The 17,076-nt window shown below is 36.4% G+C and overlaps 1 protein-coding gene across 5 annotated transcripts in view; it reads left to right on the forward strand.

The window, feature by feature from the left end:
* Positions 1–17,076, forward strand: part of RFX3 (regulatory factor X3) — a 340,737-nt gene that overhangs the window by 256,521 nt on the left and 67,140 nt on the right. For all 5 annotated transcript variants that reach the window (XM_062208334.1, XM_062208338.1, XM_062208333.1 and 2 more), the window contains 2 exons: positions 8,082–8,263; positions 14,915–15,034. In XM_062208334.1, coding sequence (XP_062064318.1) covers positions 8,082–8,263; positions 14,915–15,034 — 302 coding nt within the window. The remainder of the gene's footprint in view (positions 1–8,081; positions 8,264–14,914; positions 15,035–17,076) is intronic.

Here is a 17,076-nt window from a genome sequence, read left to right on the forward strand (position 1 = left end):
TGGAACATGTTTTTGCTATGCTTTTTAAATATTTGAATTTTGAAGTATTTCAATCTTATGTTCCAAAATAATATTAAACATTTCCTTATGTTCCACATGTTTGCTTTTTGATGGGGTATTTTGTTTTATTTCTTTTTCAAAGGACAGTTTCATGGTAAACAAATACAGGGTAGCCAACTTCAAGAATGCCTGCAATTTTGGTGAAAATTATGATATAACTTAAAAATAAAAGTATATATTTTGTACTGTCTCTTTGAAGCAGTTTAAGGTATATGACTTATTTTCCCTTTTTGAAAATTTGAATTCAGTATGTCTGTCTTCTATATGTTTCCCCAGCATATCCCTACTGTGTAGGAATGAATCTGTTGTGCTAAAGGCTGATTTATTATATACTTTTAGGTTGCATGAATGTGGAGTGGGGGTGAGAAATAATTGGTGTGTGTGTTTTGAAAGTGTTCTTTACTTTTGGTCAGAAAAGTGCAGAGACTTAAGAAAAATATAGAACTTAAGTTTCCAGTTACCATTTTTCAGTTTTTAGACCTGAGTTTTGTTTTGATAGTCAATTCACATTTCATTCTTAGTTGAAATCTGTAACTTAGCAAAGTATGTGATACATTTAATTGTAGTTTCAGTTATCCTTCTAAAGAGTGTCTTCATGAACAATAATATAAATACAGAACATGGCTTTGTGTATTTTTTACTTGTTGATTTGTTTGCAGCTCCTCAAATATCTATGTTTTCTAAAAACATAGATATTTCCTCTCATATAATTCATGAGGTAATATACAATAAGTGTATGGATTAGGCTGTATAAACAACACGCAAATGTTTATAATGGCATGACTTCATGTTTTTTATTACCTAGTATGGCTAATCTTCCATACTGTTAATTGCCAGAGGCATTGCAGTACATAGGGAAAGTGAGCGCAAATATTGCTAATGCAAGGATAATCTTTCTCTAGCTGTTTTGATTTGAGTTTATTACTCCTCTAGGATACAGTGAAGTTTATTCAAAAACACATTTATAGTCATGTCTTCAGGAATATGAGTCATTTGCCAGATGGTTTGTAAGTAGAGCCAGGATCAGTGATCTGCTGACCTGTCCATGAGGTTAACTTCTCCCTGAACACAGAAAAAAAAATGCCACTGTCTTTCTGTTTTTGAGAAGTTAATTAAGCTCCAAATTTTTATTAGATACATCCAAAGAACTGTAATAAAATAATGCTTGTATTCTAGTTGATAAAACCTAACTGATTTTTCATTGTTTAGAAATTTTTCAATGCAGAGGTTTTACTTTTAAAAAAAAAAAAAAGTTAAATTTTTTTTTTTTTTGACAGGCAGTGTTAGACAGTGAGAGACACAGAGAGAAAGGTCTTCCTTTTCCATTGGTTCACCCCCCCAAGTGGCCGCTACAGCCACCGCGCTGCGCCGTTCTAAAGCCAGGAGCCAGGTGCTTCCCCCTAGTCTCCCATGTGGGTGCAGGGCCCATGCCACTGCAGAGAGCTGGAGTGGAAGAGGAGCAACCAGGATGGAACTGGCGCCCCAACCGGGACTAGAACCTAGGGTGCCGGCGCCGCAGGTGGAGGATTAGCCTAGTGAGCTGCTGCGCCGGCCAAATTCAAGTTTCTATAAAGGATCAATTTCATTAGGCAAAAAATTAGGAGAAAGTGTCAATCACCTGTACCTCATGTTTGCTAGTTTTTAAAGAGGGATGTTAGTTATGAATTTGGAGCAGAGAAGGCAGTTCTCATTCTGTTTTGCGACATGACATAGAAAGGATTCTTATTTCCTTTTTATAAACTTGGTTATCCTCTGTAATCCAGAAAACTTTCACTGGGAGCAAATCAAATAAATAATCCCTTCACAGTAGAATCCAGCTGGATTGCTTTGCTTTTCATCTTTCCATGCAGTAGAAGATGAGGTAGCATATTACATTTTGTATCCCATTTTCAGCATGTTCTTAAGAGTTTTGTTACTGCTGATGTATTTTTATCACTGTCATGCTAGTAGAGTTCTGATTAAAATACATTTATAACTTTTTATTTCACACACTATATAGTGTCTCATCTGTGACTAAACACAGTTGTACTGAAGGCCGTGCTTTATTAACATTGTTAAGATGATGGTAATTCTTTCAGTGCTGGTGTTTCATAGACAGCCATCAAATGTGTATTGACCAGTGACATTTCCAGTACAGTAAGGATTTTTTGTATATTTTGCCTACCCATGCATCTCTAAGGAATAACATAAACTGATACATGGTAGATACTCACTAAATATTTACTAAATGAATGAACATAGAAACAATATGCTGGAATAGCCTTTATCTTACTTTTAGTATTCTAGAATGCCTTTGCCAGTAGCATGTGTGTTTCTTTGTAGACTCACGCATGCATTGTGTTGTTGCCTTTGTGCTTCAGTAGATGTAGGTGTGAATATTATTGTTAGAGGAGGGTCTCCCTGTGGCATATCATTTGAGTGATAGGTGGTCACTCATATTTCCCCACATGAAGCCTTCTGTTTAAGAGTAGATAACTTTTCACCCCTCCCATCAAATCCTTTAAAAAGCTTCAGCCAAGAATGACATCACTCACTTTATATGAGCACTTCAAAAAGTTCATGGAAAATGGAATTAAAAGATAAGTATATTTTTGTTCAAAATATCTTGAAATCCATATTATTCCTTTTCCATTGACTTTTTGAGGTACCCTTATGTTTTAGAATAGTACTTTTGATATGACTTTACAGAATTCTTCATAGAATTTAAATACTTTTTAATTTAGTATTTTTATTTTTGATTTTTTTTGCATGTAAAGGTGTTGGGTAAATGATGTATAGGACATTCAATTCTCATAGCAGACTTGTTTATATTTTTTCTCACTTGTGATTAATATGAATCAACATTTCATGGTAATGTTGTATCCAATTTGGAATCCTTTATATTGTAAATCTGAATTCAAATTGTTAAATTAATTGTTTTCTCCTTTCACATAATATTTGTAAGGTTTTCTACTTAAAAAATTCAGTTTTAGGTATATAAAAAGACTTAGTGTTTATTTTATACATTTTTCCAAATCAGGTAAATACTTACTAAATTTTTTGTAGTTTTAGCTACTAAAATCTATTCAACTAAAAGCAAGACCTTTGTTTTTGACTTGCTTTCCCTTGACTTTGTGGCATTGTAAGTGTAAGTTGTTATAGAAGTAAGTCCTGTCAAAATGTGTATCATCAGTGAACTGAAGTTTTAAAATGAATCCTAATGGATAAGAATCCATCTGGGAAAAGATGTCAGATGTTACATTTAAATGTTAACTGGGCAATGTAATATTTATTGTTTTACTTGTCAGTATATTCCTTTAGGAAAAATAAGAACTGTTCATTGTCAGTAATGGATCCTGATTAATATAGATTAAATGAAAAGGTTGAAAGATGCAATTATCTCGGTTTCTACCCTCAGATGAATTTATGCTGATTCATTAGTAGAATACTCAGGTTTTAAACATAAAGACTAAAAATTCCTGTGGTATTTTATGGGCTTTTAAAATCATAAATGTAAGCAAACAGTTTGCAAGACATTTTATAAAAGAGTAAAAGAGTAATAGTTCAGTTCTAAATTACTGAAGTTTAAGAGTGTTGTTTTCTGATACCCAAATACATTTTATTGTAGACAAAGCTGATGGAAATGATAAACCTTAAAACAGGCATTTGCTTACCTTGGGCAGCACAAGGAGTACTCACAAACTTCCTCATACACAGACTTAACTGTCATGTTTCTCTGTTGCCGTAAAAGAAATGCTTTTTGATACAATGGTTTTGGCTAAAATTTTATCACCGTATCAAAACCCAAAGGTTAAATACTGGCAGATGGAAAGCAAATTATAATACCCAGCTAAATTGCAAAGCCTTATCTCGTAGCTGTTAAACTAGTGTCTATTAATACAGTGAGGTTTTCGAAGATACAACCCTAGGTGGTGCAGTAGTTGGGAGGCTTCCTAGCTGGGACCAGTCTAGCTGCAATGAAACCACCTCCATTCCTCAGGGCTTTTTACCTCTACTTGGTCTCCCCCTCTGCTCCTTCAAAATGCTTAGCAAGCTTCTGGCAAGGATGAACATTTCTCCTGCAAATGTAGCCTTGCCACTATCAGTTACAGTTACCAAACACCTATTCTAGTGGAAGTTTTTAAAACCAACCCATGATTTTATATATGCATAATTTGTTTATGCACAAACACATACATAAACAAATGCAGCTTTTAAAAAACTTTTTAAAATGAACTTTTTTTTAAAGAATGTAAGCTATTTAAGAACAATGACCAGTTTACAAAACAGCCCAGATGTTGTAACATGCTCAGCCCTTTCTTAGTACTGCAGAGCCAAGCCACTAAAAGCTTCTGTTTCTCTGAAATACTCAGTTGAGGTATGAAGAATGTGATTTAGGCTTCTAAGCAGTTTATGCCAAGTCTTGCTTTTATAAATTATCTTACTATTTATATGAAGAATTAACTTTGCTTAAGATTACTCTGATGGACTTTTACATGTATAATACACATACACACATCACTATATCATTGGACTGAAAATGTTTTATGTTGAACTTTTAATATTTGTACCAGTTTTATAAAAAGCAGTTATGATAGTACTTCAAATTTTGTTTTATTTTTCAAATTGTCAAATTTTAGGTACATGAAGATTTCGATAATCATGAGAAATGAATACTCAGTTTTAGGTATTTATCTTTACTTTTAAGTAATGAAATGTTTCAAAAAGACTACTACACTATTAAGGCAGTTTAAAGAAGTTTTATTTGCATCTTATTAATTAAATTATTTTCATTTGCTTATATTAGAATTTTTTAATTGGGTCTATTTTTGCAATATATGTACTTTTAGTTATTAAATTCATGTTACAAATTTATTATGTTTATTTGTGAAAAATACTTTTTTTAACTTTTATTTAATGAATATAAATTTCCAAAGTACAGCTTATGGATTACAATGGCTTCCCCCGCCCCCATAACTTCCCTCCCACCTGCAACCCTCCCCTTTCCTGCTCCCTCTCCCCTTCCATTCACATCAAGATTCATTTTCAATTCTCTTTATATACAGAAGATCAGTTTAGTATATATTAAGTAAAGATTTCAACAGTTTGCACCCACATAGCAACGCAAAGTGAAAAATACTGTTTGAGTACTAGTTATAGCATTAAATCACAATGTACAGCACATTAAGGACAGAGATCCTACATGATATTGAAAAAGACTTTTTTAAACTTAGATTTACTACATATAATTTGTTCATTTAGCAAAAGATATAGCACTCATTTTTTTCTCTTTGTTAAGAAACCATACCATTATGCCTTTTACAGTATATATTATTCTATGAGAGTACAGGTATATATTTACAAACATGTTTGGCATTTTTAATTACATTTATTTTGTGTTCTGTACTTATAGATATGGGAAATCCATTAGTCAGTTTTTAAAAATATGTACATTTTGTATATATTTCCATTTTCAGGGGTTTTATATTCTATTAAGGGCCTATGTTGTTTCTTCACTGTATTGAGAATAGCAGTGGAATCCAGCCTTTGCTGTGTTTGGAGTGTGTATCACCTAAGGGCCAGCACTTTTGTGCACTGTGTTTCCCTGTGGCTGCTCAAGTGCTTCCAAATTTCACTCATCTTACTGACACGTGTGGATGAAATACATAAGTCATATTGGTGTTGCCACATTTAAAATTCCATTTATGTGAGAGGCAGAGAGAGAGAGAAACAGAAACATAAAGATCTTCCATTTTCACTCCTCAAATGCCCACAACCGCTGAGGCTGGGCCAGGGCAAAGCTGGGAGCCAGAAACTGAATCCTGCTTTCCCACGTGGGTGGGTGGCAGAGACCCAAATACTTGTACCATCACAGGCTGCCTTCCATGGTTTGAGAGAAGTGCTAGCTCTCAGTTATAGGCAGAATACTAATTTGAACCGCAGTCATTTAATTTGCCAATCATTTTACCTCCTCTCTTTTATACTACATGAATATGTTCAGTGAACCTTTCCTATGTGTAATTTAGAATACTCAGAATTAAGTGCCTCTGGAAACTCACAGGTGATTCATATTAAAAGGATCATTTTTTAACATGTAACATTGTCCTGCCACTGTAAAAAGGAGAGCTTCCTTTATATATAAATTTATATAAATATATAAATTTATATATAAATTTTTAGAAGTACAATGGCACAGAGAAGAGGGGGGTCTTCCATCCACTGGCTCACTCCAGTTGGCTGCAACAGCTATAGCTGTGCCATTCTGAAGCCAGGAGCCTCCTCCCAGCCGCCCACAGGGGTGCAGGGGCCCAAGGACTTGGGTCATCCTGGGCTGCTTTCCCAGGCCATAGAAGAGAGCTGGATGGGAAATGAAGCAACTGGGAATTGAACTGGCGTCCATATGGGATGCTGGCACTGCAGGTGGCAGCCTTACCCGCTGCACCACAGTGCCAGCCCAGCAAGTTGTATATGTTACAGAAGTAATTCATATATTTAAATTTACATGTTCCCTTGCATGTGTGTTCCATAGAGGACTTGAGGTCTTTCTGAAAAAGCATGAATTTTTGAGAAACATAAAGTGCTCTGTTCTGCCTTATAGGCTTAATAGCAATGTTTAGTAAGCCAGCAATTGTTATGGATTTAATGACAAGTTTAATTACATAAGCATTGTGTAAGAATATTTAAAATAAAAATGATTCTGGAAAATCAGTGTCATGGTTAAAGGCAATAATTCTGAAAATATTTTAGTTGAATTTTCTTCTTGAATGTTCAGATTCTAAGTTTGACCACAAATCTTAAAATATATAAACAAAATGGAGAAATATTATAATTTGTGTGAATATCATCATTTTATCATTTGACTAAATTCTTAGAAATCATGAGTGAGCTCCTATTTATCTTTGCAATACTAGGATCCTCAATCTTTGTTTGACTCTTAGTTGGTTGTCAATAAATGAATTCCTTGGCTTGCATAATTTATACTTAATTTGAATTATGTATTAACTCTATTATACCTCATATATATATGTAACGAAAATTTTGTCGAGACAAGTAAAGTATTCATTGCTAGCTTGGAATTATTGGTCTAAAGAAATTGGAAAACATGAGTTGAAAACCTGACTCAGGAGTTGAGACAATATGTCACCTTAAGCAAATTATTTATTTCAGTTTTCCTTTGGTAAATAAATAAGGAAATAATATGTGAATTTTACTAATGTTGAAATTCAGTAATCCATGCATGTGTTAGATTTTCTATAAATTCCTTACATGTTGTATACTTTAAGGATTATTCTCTTAAAAATTTATACAACACAAAACAAGAAAATGTGGACTATAGGCTGAGAAAACATTGCTTTACCCACTACCATTACAGTAAGCCTTCTAGAATTGTGTGAAAAAAAATATAGCTTTGAGGTAGAAAATGTCAAATGATGGTAATAAATGATTCCTTTTCATTACATATAAATTATTTGCCAATGTCTAGTGAGTTTCTTTCCTGCTGGAGAAGAAATGACTGAATTTTGTCCTTTCTGCTTGCAGAATTTTTCTCAGTAGATAATATTATTATGGCAAAATCTAATTGTTACTTGAGATAAGTAAATTAAACTGTAAAAATGAATAGAACTTTAATATAAAAACTAATACATGGCAGCCTGCTGTTCACATATTGTTAACAAACCAACACTAAAGGCATGTGCTGTGCTCGAGGCTTGGTAACTTGTTTTGTTATATTTATGACCAGTTAATGGGATTGTTTGAATTCCCTTAGGATGTGTTTGTCTTCAGAATTGCAGTCAATACAGGGAGAATTAGTGTGTCTCCACATGTGCTTGAATATTTGAAGAAATGGATATTGTCTGAGGTCATAAGTGGTGTTCATCTGTTCCTTAGAATTTCAAAGCCTCATTACACTGGCCTCCTGATTTCATCAATTCAAGCCATCATAGGATTTGATGAACTTCTAGGTATTTCTGTGTATTGCAGTGGCTTAAATTTGGGCACATTAAATGATCTTTCTATATTTACTGTCTTATTCCTACTAGCTCCAGTGGCTGCTGGACAATTATGAGACAGCAGAAGGAGTAAGCCTTCCCAGAAGCACTCTGTACAACCACTACCTTCGACACTGTCAGGAACACAAACTGGACCCAGTCAATGCTGCCTCTTTTGGAAAACTTATAAGATCAATTTTTATGGGGCTACGAACCAGAAGATTGGGCACTAGGTTGGTACTGAAAATAAACTATTCTCTCTTTTTCAAATTTTCAGCAACTCAATACATTGCATAAGCAAAAATACTTGATTACATATAATATAGAAGGGCAAAATAGAGAATGAGCTAAATTTATAAAACCATCAGGAAAAGGAAAGTTCACTATTTGGTACATACTACTGAGAAAGACAGTCGCGTTGTCCTAAACATTAACTGAGCAAAACTTTGAGAAGAGCTCATTCTCAAACTACCTAGAAATTAGGAGACCAACCTGTTAATAAAATTTACATATGATTCTTTAAAATTTAGATATCACCATATTTGCTGTTTGAAAATAGCCATACTAAAGATGATGAGTAAAATGACATAGTAAAATGAAATCTGTTTTCTCTTGACTCTTGTGAAGTTATATTTAATTGTCTTTATAAATAACAGTCGTAATTTGAATAGAGTAAGAAATCAAAGCTGAGTTTCTCATTTCCTTCTGGAGACCAATTAAAAATCCTTTGGTAAACTTGCAAAATACAAGTACTAGAAGTTCTTTGTGATGACTTGGTCTCATTTTACTTCTCATTATCATTTTCCTTTTTTTATTCTTGATTATAAAACCATACATGTAAGAAGGTAAAAATATAGAGTTCCATTGCATAGAAATCAACAATATGCAGAAACAGCTTTTAGTTTATTTGTTTTTCTTCCTTTGGAAATAAAGTAGTATTTTAATATTCAAAATATGATGAAAAGAAATGAAGAATTATGAGGCTCCGTTTTTGTCTTTTTATGATTTTTTAAAAGATTTTATTTGTTTTTATTTGATAGGTAGAGTTACAGACAGTGAGAGGGAGAGACAGAGAGAGGTCTTCCTTCTGTTGGTTCACTCCCCAAATGGCCGCAACGGCTGAAGCTGCACTAATCCGAAGCCAGGAGCCAGGTGCCTCCTCCTGGTCTCCCATGTGGCTGCAGGGGCCCAGGGACTTGGGCTATCCTTTACTGCTTTCCCAGGCCATAGCAGAGAGCTGGACTGGAAAAGGAGCCCATATGGGATGCTGGCACTGCAAGCAATGGATTAACCTACTGTGCCACGGTGCCAGCCCATGTCTTTTCATGATTTTTGCAAATTATCCTAACAAATATTTTAGATTGTTGGGCAGAAGTATATAAATACTTTTTGATATCCTAAATCTTACAGAAATAAAATAAAATATTAAATAGAAATACTATACTACGTGATCATTAGGTGATATACCTTTAATTAGTTATAAATCACATCTTTCAAGTATTTCAGTGAAGAGATTTCATTCCTCATATAGTAAGCAGAGCCTTAGTAATTAATTCATTATATTTTTATGGTGAAAAGCAAAGTGTTGTAGGGGGGAAGAGACTGATCTTTTCCCCTCATTAAAAAAATAATTAGCAAGCTAAAAGCATATAAATTTATTTAGTGGAAGCCTTCAGAAATAAAGACCCAAAGAAACAGAGAAAACTGGCCGGTGCCACGGCTCAATAAGATAATCCTCTGCCTGCAGCACCGGCACCCCGGGTTCTAGTCCCGGTCGGGGCGCCGGATTCTGTCCCTGTTGTTCCTCTTCCAGTCCAGCTCTCTGCAGTGGCCTGGGAGTGCAGTGGAGGATGGCCCAAGTGCTTGGGCCCTGCACCTGCGTGGGAGACCAGGGGAGGCACCTGGCTCCTGGCTTCAGATCAGCGTGGTGCACTGGCTGCAGCGGGCATTGTGGGGTGAACCAACTTGGTAAAGGAAGACCTTTCTCTCTCTCTCTCTCTCTCTCTCTCTCTCTCACTGTCCACTCTGCCTGTAATAAAAAAAAAAAAAAGAAACAGAAAACTGTATGTATCTTTTGCTAATTCCTGTGAAGAAGAGTGTGCTGGATGGCAGTCACCTGGGAGGAGCTGGCCAGGCCCTTAGGTTCCATTCCACTTCTCTGTGTCTCTGTGTCTGCAGAGGTAAGGACATTCCTTTCCTCCAGGTAAAGTGAGGCTGCCTTTAGAATGAGGATCCCAGACCTATTTTCAGGGGGAAATCAAGGTTTTATGGCCCCTTTTCAGGAAAGAAGAAGCATAGGAAATTTCTGGTTTTCACAGCCTGCTTCTGCTGTTAGTCAAACGCCAGAGGGCCACGTTTTGGTGTAGCATGTCCTGAACCCCATTACTGCATCTGATGGATGAGATTTGCAAGGTCTGTGTGAATTCAGAGTGTGAATTATTCCTTTCGGTTGCATTATAAATGATTGTACGGCTTTCAGATTTGCTGGAGGTTTAGTTCTCTCCTAAATATCTTTTCTTTTCTCTGTACTTAAAAAGAGTGTGTTTTAAATGGAAGAATATGATTGTCCATTGAGACTAAAGAAACTAGTTTTCATTCCCTCAAAAAATTCTTTATGTTTCTCTAGTATTTTCCCCAAAAACCACAAAAAAAATCATTATTTGGGGACCTAACCTACTATCTTCTTTGCTGACGGCTCCAAGTCTGCTGATGGAGCCAATATTTTGAAGCTCTGGGCTTTATTCAACATTCTAATAGGTGTATTGTCATGCTGCTTTTGTTACTGAAAGAGATTTCAGTGGGCTCTACTCTGAGGCTCCATTCAAACCTTGAAACATATAGTTAAAATAGAAAGGGACAAAATGGGGGTTGTTGAGTTTGTGAATGAGTAGAATCGCTACTCTCTCAAATATTTTGCAATATTACAGCTTTTACTTTCTGGTCCCCCTACCCCTTCTCACTAGGTAACAATTATATCTCCTGTTCCTTTTAAAATTTTGGATAATACTTTAAGTTACAGTGGGAAAGCAAAGCCTAGAAGAAAAAGAAGTGCTATGGGAGAGGTCAAGGGATAAACAAGTGAAATATTGTGAAAATAGAACTTTAGAAGAGAAATGTTGGCAGTGGCAAGATGAGTTCCCAGAGATTTCTACCATGAAAACAATTTAGGAATGACTTTCTAAACTTCAACTTTAGAACAGAAGCCAAATTGGTTATCAGTTATGGTGTAAACTAAATCCTAATGTTTTTTTTTTTTTTTAAAAGTGAACTCTGTGCAGAGCTATTAATATTCATCAGTAAAATTATCTGGTGAAACCATTCAAACCAGAGCCAGAATGTTTGTAAAGTTTTAGACTAAAGTAAGCAAAAATTATATAAAATCACATTTCTTAACAAAGGCAAATCCAAAGATACTTTTCTTAGATCCCATCTCCAAATTATTTGCTCGAAGACCACATCCTTCTCTCCCCACCTTCTCTCCCCACCATTACTGGTGGGATAAAAAGGATCACGCCCTTCTAACCCATCCAGAATGCTAGTTGGTGAGAAACTAGAAAGAAACGTATCTCCCCCTCTATTTAAGATCTCACCAAAGAGACATCATTCTACTTTGTACTCTTGTCCTATGTAAATTCTGCCTACCTCCTACCCCCTCTCTTCCCTACTGTCCTCCAGTTTGTATGGGAAAGCAATATAAATACATTGGTTTTGGTTTTGGGCTGTATTTTGTAGTGGGTTTTGAATACAAAATGTAATTGTACCTGTGGAAGACCCTTCCTTACAGGCATTAAGTTTTCACACCTGCTTTCTTTTGTTAAAAACGTGTAGATATTCAGATGCTCTCTATTTTTGAAAGCTAGTTATGTAATATGTTTTAATGTCTTTTCAAATATATAAGCTAATATATGTTTTTCAATCTAGGAGGTAAAATTCTCTATTTTTACAAAACAATTAAATTTATATTTCCCATGCGTTTCTTTTTTTAAACTTTTTTTAAAAGATTTATTTATTTATTTGAAAGTCAGAGTTACACAGAGAGAAGGAGAGGCAGAGAGGCAGAGAGGGAGAGAGAGATTGGTATCTTCCATCCTCTGGTTCACTCCCCAAATGACCACAATGACCGGAGCTGTGCCGATCTGAAGCCAGAAGCCAGAAGCTTCTTCTGGGTCTTCCACATGGGTGCCAGGGTCCCAAGGAGTTGGGTCATCTTTTACTGCTTTTCACAGGCCATAGCAGAGACTGGATTGGAAGTGGAGCAGCTGGGTCTGGAACTGGTGCCCATATGGGATGCTGGCACTGTAGGCAGAAGCTTTACCCACTATGCCACTGTGCTGGTCCCTCCCATGCATTTCTTTTTGTAAATGAAAGGAAAAAAAAAGCATGGAAAATGCCTTCTTGAAAGAATTTATCTTCAATATATTATTTTCCCAATAATTTGCAAATTGCATTCTGAATATACTTTTGTTATTTCTAAGAACAAATGTGACTTAATACCATTGGTTGAACTCTTTAACACACAATAATTCTTAGGTGTTTAAATTTAACTGAAAAGTGATCCCTGTTAAATATAAGAGTTGGAATAAGAGAGGGAGGAGATGTAAAGTTTGGCACATACTCACTCAGACTTACCCCTAATGGTAGAGCTAGAAACGTGCCAGGGGATTCCAAATCAATCCCATCAAGATGGCACGTACTAATGCCATCTTACTAACCAAACTGATCAGTTTCAGTTCATAATTGATCATAATGATAGGATTAAGTGTCAAAGGGATCATCTAAACAAGACTAGTATCTGCTAATAATAACTGATAGAATTAAAAAGGAGAGAACGATCTAACATGGGAAGTGGGATACACAGCAAACTCATAGAATGGCAGATGCCCTAAACAGCACTCTGCCTCAGAATCAGCCCTTAAGGCATTTGGATCCAGCTAAAAAGCCCCTCAGAGTATTTTAGGCATGGAAAGCCAAGACACTGTTGCAAAAAATGACCTAAATGGGGGCAGTGCTGTGGCTCACTTGGGTAATCCTCCACTTGCAGCACCAGCATCCCATATGTGCGCTAGGTTCTAGTCCTGATTGTTTCTCTTCCAGTCCAGCTCTCTGCTGTGGCCCAGGAGGCAGTGGAGGATGGCCCAAGACCTTGGGCCCCTACACCCTCATGGGAGACCAAGAGGAAGCACCTGGCTCCTGGCTTTGGATCGGCGCAGCGCCGGCCATTTCGGCCATTTTGGGAGTGAGCCAACAGAAGGAAGACCTTTCTCTCTCTCTCTCTCTCTCTCTCTCTCACTGTCTAACTCTATCTGTCAAAAAAAAAAAAAAAATGACCTAAATGAAAGATCTCTGTGAGTGAGATCCCAGCAGAAAGAACGGGCCATCAAAGAAGGAGGTACCTTTCTCTGAAGGGAGGATAGAACTTCCACTTTGACTATGGCCTTGTCGAAATAAGGTCGGAGTTTGGGAACTCAGGAGGCTTCCATAGCCTTGGCAGCTCATGACAAGAGCCTCAGGTGATTACTAACGTCTTAAATAAGAGTGTCAATTGTTAAATCAACAATGGGAGTCACTGTGTACTTATGCCCCATGAAGGATCTCTATCCTTAATGTGTTGTACTATGTGAATTAATGGTAAAACTACTACTCAAACAGTACTTTATACTTGGTGTATCTGTGTGGGTACAAACTGTTGAAATCTTTACTTAGTATATACTAAGTAGATCTTCTGTATATAAAGATAATTGAAAATGAAAATAAATAAATAATTAAAAGAAATTAGAAAAAAAAAGAACAAATGTGGCCTTTCTCATGAATAGGGAGGAATTGTGACAATTTTATTCCAGTTAGAAACGTGCCATTTTCAGAGAAATTTTTCCATATCTGTTTGATATATCTTACTCATCTTGCAAAGTGGATATAAATCATAAAAATGGAGCCTAATAAAATGTGTTTCAAAGTCAATAAATACCTACTTTCTTTTAAGTTTTCAAAATATTAAATAATAAACTTCACACAGTAACTTATAATAAGGAAGTCATTTTATTTTGTCATCCCTATAGAGAAAAATGTAGATCTCATCCCAGATATAAAATTAGTATTTTCCTTTTTCTCTATTGTTGCTTTTTAATAAATTTATGTTAAATGTGCCACATTTTATCCTTGTATGAATTTCTGTTGGTCTCAAACATTTTCCTACCATTATCCCTTCTAATTTAAATTTATAATAAAGATTTGAGACTCAAATGTAACTTAAGTAGAATAAATAGACAATTTGGCTGATATTTAAGTATTTGTAAAAATTTTTTAAATGGATTATATTTCACTTATTTGTTTCTTTTATTTGGAAGATAGAGAAACAGAGAGAAAGGGAGAAAGATGGATTGACAGAGATAGCCCATCTAGTTGTTTACTCCCCAAATGCCTAAAACAGCTAGCACTTGACCAGGCCAGACTTGGAGTCAGAAATTCAGTCAAGATCTCCCACCTGTGTCCCTGGGTGGCAGGCACCCATGTTCTTGAGACTGCTGCCTCCCAAGGTGTGCATTAGCAGGAAGCTGGAATAGGGAGTAGTGCTGGGACTTGAACCCATACTCTCCAAAAAGAGATGTTAACTGTCCCACCAAATGCCTACCCGTGTTTGGCCAATATTTAATGGAAAATTTATAGGGAAATGTTTTTCCTAGGTCCTTGAGCTGATTGATCCAGAATCTTATTTTGATTTTTCAAATGTCTTCACAATAAGTATATAGAAAAAGTAAATCATAAATATGTAACATTAATATGCTGCTATTACCTAATTTTTGAAAGTGAGAAATTTAGTGAACATATTGTGTGATTAATGCTGGTTTTTTGTGTGTGTTCCCAATGTTTGTTGCTATTTTATGAAGAGGAAACTCCAAGTACCATTACTATGGGATTCGTGTCAAGCCAGATTCCCCCCTTAATCGTCTGCAAGAAGATATGCAGTATATGGCTATGAGACAACAACCCATGCAACAGAAACAAAGGTAGACTCTGGAGTTATCACTGATGTGTCAAACCTGTGTATTTCTTAGTTGTTCAGGGCTCCATTTTTCTGGGAAAAAAAAAAAAAGTACCAGAATTCACAGTTGCGTTGCTGTCGTTGGCATGCTTTCACTATGGATCATTCTTAAATGTGATTTAGAATTTCAATGATCCTGTCTGTTTTCCAAATTTTAAAAAATTCTTCATCTCTCAGCCTGTTTGGCCCCTTTTAAGTTAAGTGTGACATCTCAGTCTGTTCAGACAGGGAAATAAAACATAGGGTACATTCTCAAGCAAATACCAACTGGAGAAACTTGTTTCAGTATTCATGAGCTTCTGACTTGCTATTCTGTACATCTTTCATTTCATTCTTTTTGATACAATATGAATTCTTGCAGAATGTTTGGGACTTCTTAGATTTTCTTTGAATCCAGCTTTTATAGACATAGAATTGAGATAATAGAGTGTAAGATATCTCACGCATTCATGGATGGATGGATGGATGGATGGATGGAATTATAGTTCTTAGAAATAAATAATACCCATATCTAGTGTGGCTTCACAGCCAATGACAATCAAAGTATTAATAGCCACCATGTTTTCTATATAAGTCTTAGAGAGGTTAAATGATTTGGGCCTTCTGATGCCATGTAACTTATGTTACAATTTTAGAATAAAGAAAGTGAAAAATCCCTCCTTCTTTACCAGCACAGCTCAGCCATGGCAGCAGTTATGATTTTCCCTTTCCACTGAACATACAGAATTGGGAGAAAGAAGGTTCTAGCCATTGATCTGGAATGATAGTTGACCTGATCAGATTGTACATCCATACCACTTTAGTCAGAGGCATTAGCTCTATTTCACCACGGGACAAAGAACAAATCACACAGTAGTCCTTCATCTTTCATGGGCGGGGAAATACCTGGTTTGTGGGCCATATAAGGCCCACAAAGTTATTTAGTCTGATCTTGTCAAGGCAACCACAGGTTGGACTCAAAATTCAGTAAATCTATAGCAGGCTAATTTTTTTTTTTTTTTTTTTTTGACAGGCAGAGTGGACAGTGAGAGAGAGAGACATAGAGAAAGGTCTTCCTTTGCCGTTGGTTCGCCCTCCAATGGCCGCCGCAGTCAGCGCACCACGCTGATCCGAAGCCAGGAGCCAGGTGCTTCTCCTGGTCTCCCATGGGGGTGAGGGGCCCAAGCACTTGGGCCATCCTCCACTGCACTCCCGGGCCACAGCAGAGAGCTGGCCTGGAAGAGGGGCAACCGGAACAGAATCCAGTGCCCCGACCAGGTCTAGAACCCGGTTTGCCGGCGCCGCAGGGCGGAGGATTAGCCTAGTGAGCCGCAGCGCCGGCAGCAGGCTAATTTTTAAGTTGATAATTTTGTATAGCCTACAGATGATGTTATAAATATCCATATGCCCCTTGAATGAAAAAAAGGTTACCTATTCCTGATTCAGTCAGCAAACACTGTTAGAAGGTGGGGGAGCACATGAGGAATTGCAACAACAACAACTAGGAAGGCAATTGGGGAAGTGCTAAAATAAAGTTTTGATCAAGGAACTGTCCAAATACTGAGGAATTTTTAGCAAGCTTTGGGAGAGAGAGGATTGTGAATCTACACAGGGAAAGTGCGATTTGTGTTGGGATTTAGAGGAGTTAGAAAAAGATTCAGGTAGAGGGAAAGCGTCCCCCGCCCCCCACCCGGAGGTAAAGTCAGTCCATGATGGCTTTGATAAGTAGTCCATGATTTGGTGAGGTAGGTATTGCATAAGAATTGAGGAGATGATCAAGTAGTTTAGTGACAGATGAGTTTTAAAAAGTAGTTTGGATTGTATATTAAAGGATTTGGTTGTATGTGAAGTTTGTAAATTTGTTCTTTGTGCAGAACATAGCTTTGAAGCTATGTAAGGCTATGAAGCAAAACAATAAAACTTTGATTTTTTCTAGAGAGATGACTTTTTGATTTTGGGCAAGACATATTTAATGGGAAGAGACTGGAGGTAAGGAAATTTGCTAAGTGGTTTTAATGCAGACATAAT

Source organism: Lepus europaeus, chromosome 12, assembly GCF_033115175.1.
Source record: "Lepus europaeus isolate LE1 chromosome 12, mLepTim1.pri, whole genome shotgun sequence".
NCBI classification, from domain to species: domain Eukaryota; kingdom Metazoa; phylum Chordata; class Mammalia; order Lagomorpha; family Leporidae; genus Lepus; species Lepus europaeus.